Raw genomic sequence first — 12500 nt, forward strand, 5'->3', positions numbered from 1 at the left:
ATTTATTTAACCTCTTTTCATATGTGATGGATTTTTTTTCTTGTTTACATATTTGACTTCAATTGACCTAAAAAGTACTACTGGAGTTGTATATACAGAACTATGAAAGAAATTCTTATCATATGAGGCTTTACCATTTTATTTAATTTATAACTTTTGAAAACTTATCTGACCATGCTGACAGTGGATGATCATGAATTTTAAAATTATATTAAATCATTCAATGCCCTTTAGCCCCCCCCCCCCCTAAATTATTGTGTGGTTCCTATTGTATGCTTTTCAGAATTAAGGTAGGTCAATTTTTTATTTTTTTTTTATGGATTAAGTGTTGAAAAGGTCTGTAGTTTGTTAACTCCTGTGGATATAAGATGCTCAATGAAAAACGTGCCTGGTAGTGAAGTAAATTGTGTAAATCACTAAAACTATGATACTGTCCATAATTTTGACAATTTTGGGTAAATAAGGGCAGATAATTGAATTATGGTCATTAGATCCTGATCCCGAGCTTTGAAAAACAAGGTAGGTTAGAAAACCCTTTCTTTTTTTGCAAGACCCCCCTCCAGGGGCGTTGCTCCATTGGGATCCTATGCAACCCCATACCTCTGGCAAATCACTACTTCTGTTTACGTCTTAGGTTTGAAGCGGCCATGGCATGAGCAAGCTCTAGCTCACGACCTCCCTGTTATGAAGTGAATGCTCTACCACTGCAAGAATACTATACTTGTAGTGCAAGGTCCGATTTCTTAACTTTTAGGTCTGACATTGTGACCTGCATGATCAACTTTTGTTAGGCCAAAGTTATTTTAGTTTTAGGTTTACAGATTTTTTTCAACAAAAATCTCCATTGGGTGGTGACAAAATAAAAATAAATTGAAACTTCTTTCAATTCAAAAATGTTGGTTTTAAATACTTTCAATTTAGAATGTAAAGGAACCAAAAAAAAACAAACCAAAAAACCCACACACACGAACAGTATTACACACTTTAATATCTCCACTGTATAGGAACTCTGTTTACTCACTTTAAACAGAAAATCAATATAACTATTTTTTATAGTAAGAATTTTGTTCCAAATGAATCCAACACCAATCAAGGGCTGTATGTGTTGCTTTCAGACCGTCTTCTTCAGACATCGAAGCTGATTTCATTTAAAATCACGCCCTCCGAAAGGTGGAGCATTCCCTACAGCTTGCCCCTCTTTCATCCTCATAAAAGTTTTGTGATAATGTGCTATAGAGCTCCATAACATCTGAAACACACTTTTTTTTAGACATTGAAATATTTGAATCAATGATATGTTTTAAATGCATGTATTAGACCCAGATGCATTTTAAATGTTTAAACCCTGTTGATCGGGTATAAATTTTCTGGAAAAATAAATGACAAAGGTGAAAAAATCCATTATTTTTATTTTCAAAGACTTGAAAAATTTGGTTTGGTGGATCCATAAACTGAAAATATATTATTGGTGCCCTTATTTTGTTCTTTTCTTGAAGTTGCATAAAATTATAAACTAACCCCCTAAAAATAATTTGAAGAAAACTTAGATCTACCTACCTGCTTTGATTTTATTTTTTTAATATCAGTACATTGAGATCCATGCCACTTAAACAGTCTTCGACGTTAACCGATGCCCGAGGCCAGTAAAATCGGGATCGGGCTTCTAAAAATATTTAACCCAGGAGTCCGACGGGCCTGTAAATGTTTTATTGTATGTGTTGTATATATTACAAATAAAGTCTGAGATTGACTCAGACTTTCGCATCGATCATTTTTCAACCATGCTGCCTTTTCTGATGTATAGGGAGGCATGGGCACTGGAAGTTAATGTAAATATATAGTATGTGCATGTATAAAAAAATACATGCACATACTATATATTTACATTAACTTCCAGTGCCCATGTAGGAAGGGGGGTCGTCCGTGAAATTCAAAACCTCACAAGCGTATTTAGCAATCACAACCATCAGATCCAAATAAAGAAAAACGGTCGCACAAGCCATGGAGAAAAGAGAACGAAAATCCATGCCCCATTGGACCAAGGGTGGGCCTTTGCTAAGATTTAATTCTTGAGAAAAAATGTTTTGTACATGGTGATTACAAAACAAAGCAGATTCTGAACAGGAGCTGCTGATGTCATCTGCGAGATTAATATTTTGAAAAATAAGATATGTAATCCTTTTAATGTCAGTTGTATATTTTCCTACAGTAGAACATACATGTATCTATAGTGTAGAATCAGCATGCAACATCTTGCAAATGACAAGTGGTCAAATTAGATAAAATATTTTGGGCCATTAAAATATTGTTCGGGCTTGCAAAATTATTATACTGGGAGGCCCGAAGGGCCTGTACTTCACAAAGTTTTTCGTGAAGACTGCTTAAATGCAAATGCAGTTCATACACATGAAAGAGAGATAGAAAAAAGAGGGGTGGAGAGACAGAGGAAGAAAGTAATGTGATGTAATTTGATACAGGTGCATTAGTATGGTAAAATCAATCGTAACTAAGTTTTGTTGATATAAAGATGGCTGTTAAAATGCAGAATCAAATGTAAAATATAGATAAAAGTAAGTGTAATTGTCAATCAGAGTCTGTCCAAAACAAAAAGCCAGATATTACACCGATTCATAAATTCATTTATTTGCACTGTTGAGTTGCAGAATGCTCAAAAGTTTGTAAATGAGTTTGTCTAAAACCACATGGATCGACTTAGATATTATCAGGGGGCCATCTTGGGACGTTTTAGCTACAGAATTGTTTTCGTTTTGCAGTTTTAGTAAAGAAAAAAATGTCCATGTTTAATTTTGTAGGTTTTTGGTCTGACAGAATTGTTTCAGTCCTTTAAGTACATTGACTACACAGGACTGAATGTCATATATATGTGACCCTAAAAACTTCTGCAAAAACTGATATTAACACATGATGGATCACAATTTATTTTCAATAATTTAATGATTATAGAGTCAGATGATTTAACTTAACCAGAAATTCATGTGAGATAGGATGATGAATTGGGGGGTTATCATTCTTATGGATTTATCTTATTATAACTTATAGTGCTGGTGAGCATTTGCTTATTGTTTAACTGCGTGTCTGTCCAGAGTTTTCAAAAGCCATCAGTCCTACTAGCAAGGCAGGTTCAGGTATAATGTTTTTCATAGAACTGAGTCAATTTCTGACTGATTTGATTAAAACAATACACTGCCATTGAAAGTAAATCCACATTTTGGTAAGAGTCCCTTGCTTCAGTCATATGGTGAATTGTGTGATTGATTTCACATTCAAATTTAGCTTAGGTAGATGGAATATCATTCATTCTGTTTGATGTAATATATATTTTATATGATTTCATTATTTTTAAAGAAATCTATTCCTTCAATATTAATTATGACCTTTGAAACTATTGGCTAACATTGGATAAGTTTTGTTGATGAAGTCTGATGGTGTCTCTGGTACATGCTGCCATCTGTTAACTTGTCACAGAATCTAGGCATTTCCAACCTTAGGGACAGCAAACTCGTATATAGGCTGCAAGAATGGCTACAAGGAGTGATAATTAGATGGATTAAACATGCATATAACTTACTGGAAGATTTTCTTTCGCAGTAACATCTTTGTGAAAGCATCCTCTAAATCATGGCCCCTATTTTGTTCTCTTCCTGTCATGGATTGGAGCTTCTAACTTCGGAGGGGGAAAGTATTGAAGTGATTGATAGTGTGTGTGAAGTCGGGTTCATCGTTTTGATTACAAAAGATGTAATATAATTCCTGTTACTTGCACCTCTATGTCATGATGTGATGCATAAATTTGTGAGGAAAATAAAAGAAGGAATTTAGTATGGCCCATTCTGAACAATGCTTTTTGCTGTCTAGAAAGAGTCTGATGATTGCAAATTGGGACTTTGATATTATAATTTGTTGCTTAATTGAACCTACACTATGGTGCAAATTTTGCTTGCAATGTTACAAAGATGCACTTTGCATTAGTCTTGTATGATTTATGAAAAGTAAAAATATTGGTTACATTTGCTTTAGAGAATGGGCAAAGGTGAAATTTGGTTAGGAACATGCAGTGTTTGAAATTCAGAATTTTTTGCCATGTGAAAATTGGAATGAAGAAAGCAATCCCATCTTATGAATTGTTGTTGTTATTAAACTATCAAATGGTGTTCAGTAAATATTATTGGTATTGTTGTACTAATGATGGATTTATAGTAAATGACAATTAAGTTCATAAGAAGAAAGCGACATGTACTATGGTGAGCTGTACGTTTATAAAATGTATTGGGATGTGACCCGATTTCCTTTTGCCATTTTGGTGTAGTAATCAACTGTCTCAGGTGAGAATGAATGAATATCAGGTATAATTACAGGTAGATCTTACATATGATAAAAGAAAATAGTTCCTTATCCTAGTAGTTGCACTAAATGACCTCATGCACTAATCTGTAGAGGGGCAAATGTCACAATCATTTTTACAAATGTAAACATAAACCGGTTGTAAGTAGAATGATCCACAAGTTTAATTCTTGCACTGAACACACAATTAAACTCTGTGAATATGTCGGCTATGTAAAAGGATGGCTTGATTTGTAAATAGTGTGTCTAAATGATTGAGTGTCTGAGGGTATTGACTGTTTACAACATCAGTAAGCAGAGTTTTTGAGACGACCCCTGATTTACGCTGAAGAAATTATTTACTCTCTCCCACAATAGTCATTATGGTGATTAGCCATGTGCTGTTCAGATCTCTTTTTCAATAGTTGAACATTGTCAACAGTTGTGGATTGAAAGGAAAAAGTTCAATTTATTTGATTTAAGAAGAAGAAAAAAGAGGCTGAAGTAACAGCTTACTGTAATAAACTTGACATCTGTGGATTAGAATTTTTATTCCTGAAAGTCATGCAGTAAAATAAAATTATTTTGATGTCAATGTTTACATTCATGTATATGATGTAGTGTGATCAAGTTCATGCACATGCTAAGAGTTATGGTTCTATTTTATTTAGAACATGTCCGATATGAACCAACCTCGACCTGGTTATTCCCCCTCCAATTACCAAATGCCGCCACAAAACCAATACAGTGCTGGGCAATATTCCCCCAATTCCCGATATGGTAATGTGGGTGCACTTAACCGACCAGGCCCAGCCAACATGCCAAACACAGGATTTGGCCATCCAGTAAGTTAAAAGTCTAATATTGTTGACATCTATTTCATTTTTTTTTTTTTTTGCTGTCATGTACACATATGCTGTTTTCTTGCAATGTATCCATTTGATGAAACCACTTGGGGAGGGGGGTTGGTTACATATTTAGGGGAAATGAAACTGTGCCAAATTTTGGCATGTGGAGGGAGTACATAGCTTTAAAAAAAATTTGAATTTTTTAAATTAAAATTTAAAGCAATTCGTAATGAATTGACTCCCCCAAAAAGATGGTCCATGTCTTCATTAAATAAAGTTTGAATAGAAACTGTCACAACTTTAAATGTTTGTACTGGTTATTAAATTTTTTAAAATTTATTTATTAAAATGAAAGAACTGGTATAATAAACATGCTTTAAAGAGATGAAATAAAAATGAAGGTCTAAATTGAATAAAGTCCCAAGATTGACATTGAATGTAAGACAACAAAGCTAACAAGACAATTCTGCAAATGAGATGCATTCAGATCTTCATGTTTTAAAAAAAAAAGAGTATTCCCAGTTGTGATCATGTTACTAATATTTTCATATTCCAGAATCCCCAGATGTCTTCAGGACAACCTCCAGGAATGACCCCACCCCCTTCAGGAGGAATGGCCTCTCCCATGCCTAATGATTCTCCTCATCATCGCCAAGCTTCACCCTCACCATTACGGCGTCAGCCAACGCCCACGTCACGATCATCATCCCCACAAAACACACCTAGTGGAGCTCAGCAACAACAACCTAGTCCATCAGTAAGTCAAAGTGTTTTACACCGAGTTCATCTGTAAGAGAGTGTTTGATTATCATACTAAGGTCACCTTTTAGTGACAGTGTAATACACCAAGTCCATATATAGGGGTGAAACGATGCATCGCGATGTAGTGGTCTCGATTCGATGTTAAATTTATTCAGGGTCTGTTTCGGTTCAATACGGTTCTAAAATCATAGCTAACATTGCTTTTGATAACAAGGATTCTGATTAGCCAATGGAATTGAAAATTGTCCAATGAACAAGTAAACTTTGCTGTATCAAAATGGATGCAGTCGAGTTGAAAAATGCACCCCAATGTATAAATCCTGGGTATGGCGACATTTTGGATTTAGGACAAGTGATAAGTGTGTTGCTTTATGTTAAACGTTTTTACATTATGTAGAATTTATTTGCAGAGAGCAATAAATACAATGAAACATTAAAAAAAAATCTTCGTATTATAAAGAATGTGGTACATGCTATTGTATCGAATCGAAAATCATCTGTAAGAGAGTGTTTGATTATCATACTAAGGCCACCTTTTAGTGACAGTGTAATACACCAAGTCGTGTAAGTGACACCGAGTCCATGTGGTGTACTTTGTGAAATGGAGTAACCAGGAATTTTCCATGAATGAATGTTAATTACACATAGTATATGATACCTCTTTTGTGAACACAAACAGAGAGAAGTGCAGAGGTAGTTAATGAATATAATGCCATACATTTTGTAGGAGAAAGCACATCTCTCTGTATGCAGATTTCTTTGTAGCTGCAACTTCGGTAAAAAACAACATGTATATGGTTAAAATTTTCTTTTAGGGAAGTTCATCTAGTTGGAGTGGAGTAAATGCAAATGGAAGCAAGAAAAATGCTGAAGATGGTGATATGGTAAGTACAGAGAATTTATATAGAATTATAGCAATGAGAGTTTACTCTATTAGTCAGCCAAAAAAAGAGAAGAAAATGGTGAGAGGAGGTTGTGCTTCGTTCTAGGTTTGAAAGTTAGTTTGGGTCTTCAGATAATCCAGATTAGATGAAGTGTGCTATGAATTGAAAGAAAAAGAATTGTATTATATTGATGACTAAAGTGATGGTCAGAAGTTGTTGATAAGAGAGTTCATTGTAATTAATATGGGCAATTGTGGATACCCACCATTAATTTCTCTTTCCTACTTGTATGTGTTAACCTTGGAGAACTACTTGAGAGATATCCCTCCTACTTCCATTCGGAGGGAGATTTTGCGAAACAACTTTTCTAAACTCTAAATTTACTCAGAAAAATGTAGGAGGAAAAAAAAGAATGTTCCAACAAAAATGACTGTAGACATGTTTAATTGTATTTCAAATCTCAATGCATGACTTGCCAATAAAGTAGGGCAAAATTCTTTATCCCGTTTTCATCTTAATGGTCACAAGGAAGATGTCTTTGCATATCTTGAACATCATTCAATCCACCAGGCCCAGTACCAAAATTTGTGCCACATAATTTGTCATTTTCCAAATAGATGAGGTGAATCCATGATTTGGAATTTAATCATTCTTCTTTCAATACAGTGGGGTCCCGTCCCCCTTCTGACAACAGAAATATACTAGCATTTCAGAGACATCATGGGCTACTCACTTGAAACTTTGCATCATTACAATATGGATATGTAAACAATGGGTAATGCTTGTAAAATAATGATATTGTTAATTAGAGGCAATATCATATATTTGCAAGTATAACTCTAAATGCTACACCCTCTTTTGGTTAATAGCCCAAAGTAAAAAACAACATTTTGGGTTAAATTTGAGAAATTAGTGGTACAACACTAAGGTCAGCAGAGAGAAAAATGTTGGAAGTAACAGACTTCGAGGGAGGTTATGGGTAATAGCTGGGACTTAGTGTAAATGGAGGGTGAGGTTATTAATGTGTATGCTCATCTTCAGTGGTATTTTCCCTCCAATACTCTGGGGCTGTGGCCCTCAGAGTAAGGAATTTTAGCATAAATATATTAAGCTTGATTGGGAATTAAGAAAACTGACTAATCAATTGTGTCGTTGTATTCAGTGTACAAAACACCATTGTTGGTAACAAATCAAGATGGCTTATCTATTAACTTGTATTACGAACAATACTTGTATGAATTATTTAATTAGAAAGGAATCAAACATGGTTGATCAACAGAACTGCTTGAATTTTACTTGAAAACATGCAATAAACAAAATGATTTTAACCTTGCACTTCCAAGATTTTTTGGGAGGAAAACATCCACTTTGTTTTGTGGGGAAATGCCAGTAATAAATTTCTGATTGGGACTAGGGCTGAATTTTGGCCTTAGAATGACCCTTCCAAAAAATCGCTAATTATACATATATGAGTAAGCTTGATGAGAAGCCATCTGATCTTATATGCAAATTGAATAATTAGAAATGACAAAGTCTGATAATCAATTACCCTTCAATATTTTCAAATAACATTCATCAAAAGATCATTGGGAATTTATTACAAAAAAACCAACCCAAAACAGTAAATTCGCTTATTATCAAATGTTGGGGCCACAATAAGGATCAAAGTTTTACATGCGAATATGTAGGGAAAATCTTTATTTTATTGCATATATAATATACAAAAGGTTTGAATAACAACTTGTGAGATTCTCGCCAAAGACTAATTGTTAAAAATTGTCATAAAGCATATGCATAGACAGAATAAATACCATAATTATACATGTACATATCCGCACAAAACATATTATATCATGAGAATTTGTTTGAATTCAATATAAATTTCTGTACAGCAGTAAAATGTATAGTTCGAATGGAAAAATGTTGCATAAGGGGGGTATCCTATATCACTTCATTATTCTACAGCAAAAAGTTAATGAGAAGAGGTAAATAATGATCCGATTTCTCTTTAAAATATTTGTCAATGAATTGTATGTTGTAAAAACAACAAGTCATTGGTAAATGAAATTCCTGTTCATTGCAAATTATCTACGAAAAGTTGACACACACAAAATATGTAATAAGGATCTCTTTAAAGAAAATTTATATAGTGTATGTGAAGTGACTTGCAATTATTCTGTACAAGGGTTATGATATTGGAATATTTACTACAAGTTAGTGATCATCAATGCATTTCAAAAGATATCACATGTTTGTGTCTGATACCTATATTGGTTATGTTGCATACAGTTGCGAAGTGGATTGAAATTGACAGAATCTTACCTGCCCATTTCATTTGTAACGTCAAATGTTTTGACTGCAACAGATGGCAGTCAGGAACGCTGCGTATTTACAATCTTGCTTATTAATGTTCCGCAGTCTTATAAAATAACGACTTGCATCTTCGTGACCAAGCAATTTCATGCTATCATTCTAAATTTAATGTCCATGGGAACGAGATCTCGTCTGAAGAAAAGTAGAACAAGTTGAAAACATATTGGCAATGTTAGCAGTTTAGCAGACAATTTTGTATGCAAAGATAGTTTGCACCTTCAAGTCCCAAAACTTTTAACGAAGTTGGCTAGAAATATTTAATACTGCGACCGAATACTGTGGAATCATCATTGTTCATGGGGATTAATGTTCGTGGATTTCGTGCGTCACTCTTACACACGAATTTACGTGTCCTCGAACATTTTTTATTAAACCAAATAGAGTTATCTTTCCCAGTGAATCGTATCACTTACCCACGAAATTGCGTCCCCACGAACCAGCAAAATTTTGCTTACCCATGAACATTGGCCCCCACAAAATAAAATGATTCGACAGTATAAAATTTGGTCACATTTTGTTACTTGTTTTATGAAATGATTTGAAGCAGGGGTGGGGGGATCCTTAGAAGGATTGACAAAAAGGTATTTGGTGCAGGTGTATAAAGAGCTTTGTGAATGAATATGATAGCATAAATGATGACTGGCAATAGTAGGGAAAATCAGAAAGGGATTGCTGTTGGAACTGTAAACCTGGTAAAGAAAGGGAAATGACATCAGTTTTTTCGACAATAAGTTCTTTACTATACAAGTCAAAAGAACTGATAAAGCTTATTATTTGCAAGTCCTGCTTAATTGGTGGGCGGATTTGTGAAGCGATGGGGAAGGAGAGTGCAGGGGATGCAAAATTGTGCTTTTCTAGTGTAGTAAATTTTGAGACAAATAAATAAAAATTTGTTAACCAAATTAACACCCCCAAACCACCACATTTTAATGGTGTGTATTGTATGCTTGAATCAAAGTATCGTTCATTATGAATAGTTTTAAGGGAAGTAGTGACACTTTGTTTGAATTAGACGATTGGATCAACAACAGTGATATACAACAGAAATGAAAGAAGATAGAAAGTTTGCATGAAATTAGAAAAAAAACCTTTGATGATTATTTCATAATGTAGGGTTCTAATTATTTAGTAGTTCACCAGACTACTTAGTTTGGAACAAAATTGACTAGTCTCAGGCTATTGACTAGTGTTGGTGTCAAACCCTGGACATTTGAAGAAATTAAATAAATCTGTAAAACATTGACATGAAGAATGAGCCTATTGTAAATTGTGGTTGAGTTGGTATTCATCATGTTTATTGTTACATTTTGGAAATGAAACCATGACGATTTCCAATGTCCAGTGCAGGAAATACCCCAGGATGGCAAGAAGTACGCGATTGTGTTGAATGAGGAGCTTTTCACTATGAAGACTGGACAAGTTTAGCCAGTACTGAAAATACCAACACTCAAAAACTCTTTGAACTCTGTAAACACATGTACTTTTTAAGATTTATGTTTTAAACACATTTCCATGGTGAGTATGGCCTCAAGACAGACCTAAAGCCACCTATTTGCATAAGTTAACATGTTAGTGATGTCACTAAACATTACCCATCTTGTAGGGAAAATATGGCCATGAAAATTTTCTGATGGTTACTAAGAAATTGAGGTTAATTACTGACTGGCCAGTTATGAATAGAAGTGAAATTGGCGCCTGCATGCAAAACTTGAGAGAAAGAAAGAATTTCCATCTGATATAGAGAGAGGTTTTCAGCCAGAATTTCCTCTGTTGTGAAGTAAGCTGCAACTGAAGCATTGACTGGCCAGTTATGAATAGAAGTGAAATTGACGCCTGCATGCAATTAACTCCAGAGAAAGAAAGGATTTCCATTTGATATATAGAGAGGTTTTCAGCCAGAATTTCCTCTGTTGTGAATAAGCTGTGACCGAAGCATCCTACCTTAGTTAGGTTCATCCTGTATCATTTGAATGAACATTTATTTAACTGTTATGATTTTTCAGAGTTTCTCTTTTAAATTCATAGCCTGAGTATTGCTTCATCAATCCCCATTTTAATGAGATATTGTACGTAATACTGTTAAAGATGTTGATATTTACTTCTTAACTTGTAACACCAATAAAAATTTCACCCTCTTCCGTTAGCGGTAACTATGAAGGCTCTAGAATTAATTGAATCCCTCTTTTCATCAGCACTGATTTGATGAATTTGGCATAGTTTTTTTTTAATAGGGTGTTTGCATGTTGGGGATATAACTGGGAAAGTCATATTTAAAAGTACTACTTTAATAATAAACATTTTGTGGTTTCAATTTTCTTGTTTGACTTTCATTTGTATTTATACATTGCATTATTTTTAAATGAGCATACAACGTTGCAGGCTTCACAGAAGAATTTCAAACTTGTTTTGAAAATAACTGAACTAATTAGCTTAGTTATTAAAACAACACTTTTGAGAAACATTGAAATTTCATGGATTTTGCAGCAATACATTTGTATGCATTGTGTATTTTTAACCATTATCACAATATGAAATTGGTTATGTGCATTTAAATTTAAGGCAGCTGTTTTATTAGAATAGAAATCCCGAAGCCAACTGATTTCGTTGTTTCCTGCTGTAATGAAAGTGGGGGATATTGATTTTGGTCAGTGTGTCCATATGTTATCGCAAATTCCATGCAATGAAACTTCACATTAAGAATGAAGCTCTAGGTCCCCCCCCCCCCCCCCTTCAACTTAAAGATGACCTTGTTTTTGAGGCCAAAAGGTCACAAATTCACACATGGTCTAATACAGTATCCAAATTGTATCGAATATATTTCAACTTAGGCAATAAAACTTCAGTTGAGGAATCTTTGTAAATTACGGATGACTCCTACTAGGTATAGGTCAAGATCACTAAGTCACATGTGGTGAGGGAAGGTTTCCAGGTGAAATACTATTTGAGCTGAGCTATCAATTCTACATGAATAGTCCTTGCAACTGTAATTCACAGTAGGAATCATCCGTAATTCACAAAGATTCCTCAACTGAAGTTTGAACTGTGAGGGTCTGGGTTAGAATAGGTCTTCAGTACCCCTTGCTTGTCGCAAGAGGCAACTAAATGGGGCAGTCCTTCAGATGAGACCACAAAAACAGGTCTGTTGTCACATGATAAAGATCCCTCCCTGCTCAAAGGCCATAAGCGCCATGCACAGGCCTAAATTTTGCAGCTCTTCACCGGCAGGGGGGGGGGGGGGGCAAGCAAAACTTTTGGTGGTTTGAGAAAGTAAGCATGCTCCTGGCAACCTGAG

The 12500-nt window shown here is 34.7% G+C and overlaps 1 protein-coding gene across 27 annotated transcripts in view; it reads left to right on the plus strand.

Annotated features, from left to right (window-relative positions):
* Nucleotides 1–12500, plus strand: part of LOC125677702 (trithorax group protein osa-like) — a 37196-nt gene that overhangs the window by 1684 nt on the left and 23012 nt on the right. For 22 of the 27 annotated variants that reach the window (XM_056158546.1, XM_056158549.1, XM_056158531.1 and 19 more), the window contains 3 exons: nt 5013–5186; nt 5746–5946; nt 6767–6835. In XM_056158546.1, the coding sequence (XP_056014521.1) occupies nt 5013–5186; nt 5746–5946; nt 6767–6835 (444 nt within the window). The remainder of the gene's footprint in view (nt 1–5012; nt 5187–5745; nt 5947–6766; nt 6836–12500) is intronic. The other 5 variants (XM_056158551.1, XM_056158536.1, XM_056158547.1 and 2 more) reach the window with 1 other exon arrangement.

Source organism: Ostrea edulis, chromosome 3 (genome assembly GCF_947568905.1).
Source record: "Ostrea edulis chromosome 3, xbOstEdul1.1, whole genome shotgun sequence".
Taxonomy (NCBI): Eukaryota; Metazoa; Mollusca; class Bivalvia; order Ostreida; family Ostreidae; genus Ostrea; species Ostrea edulis.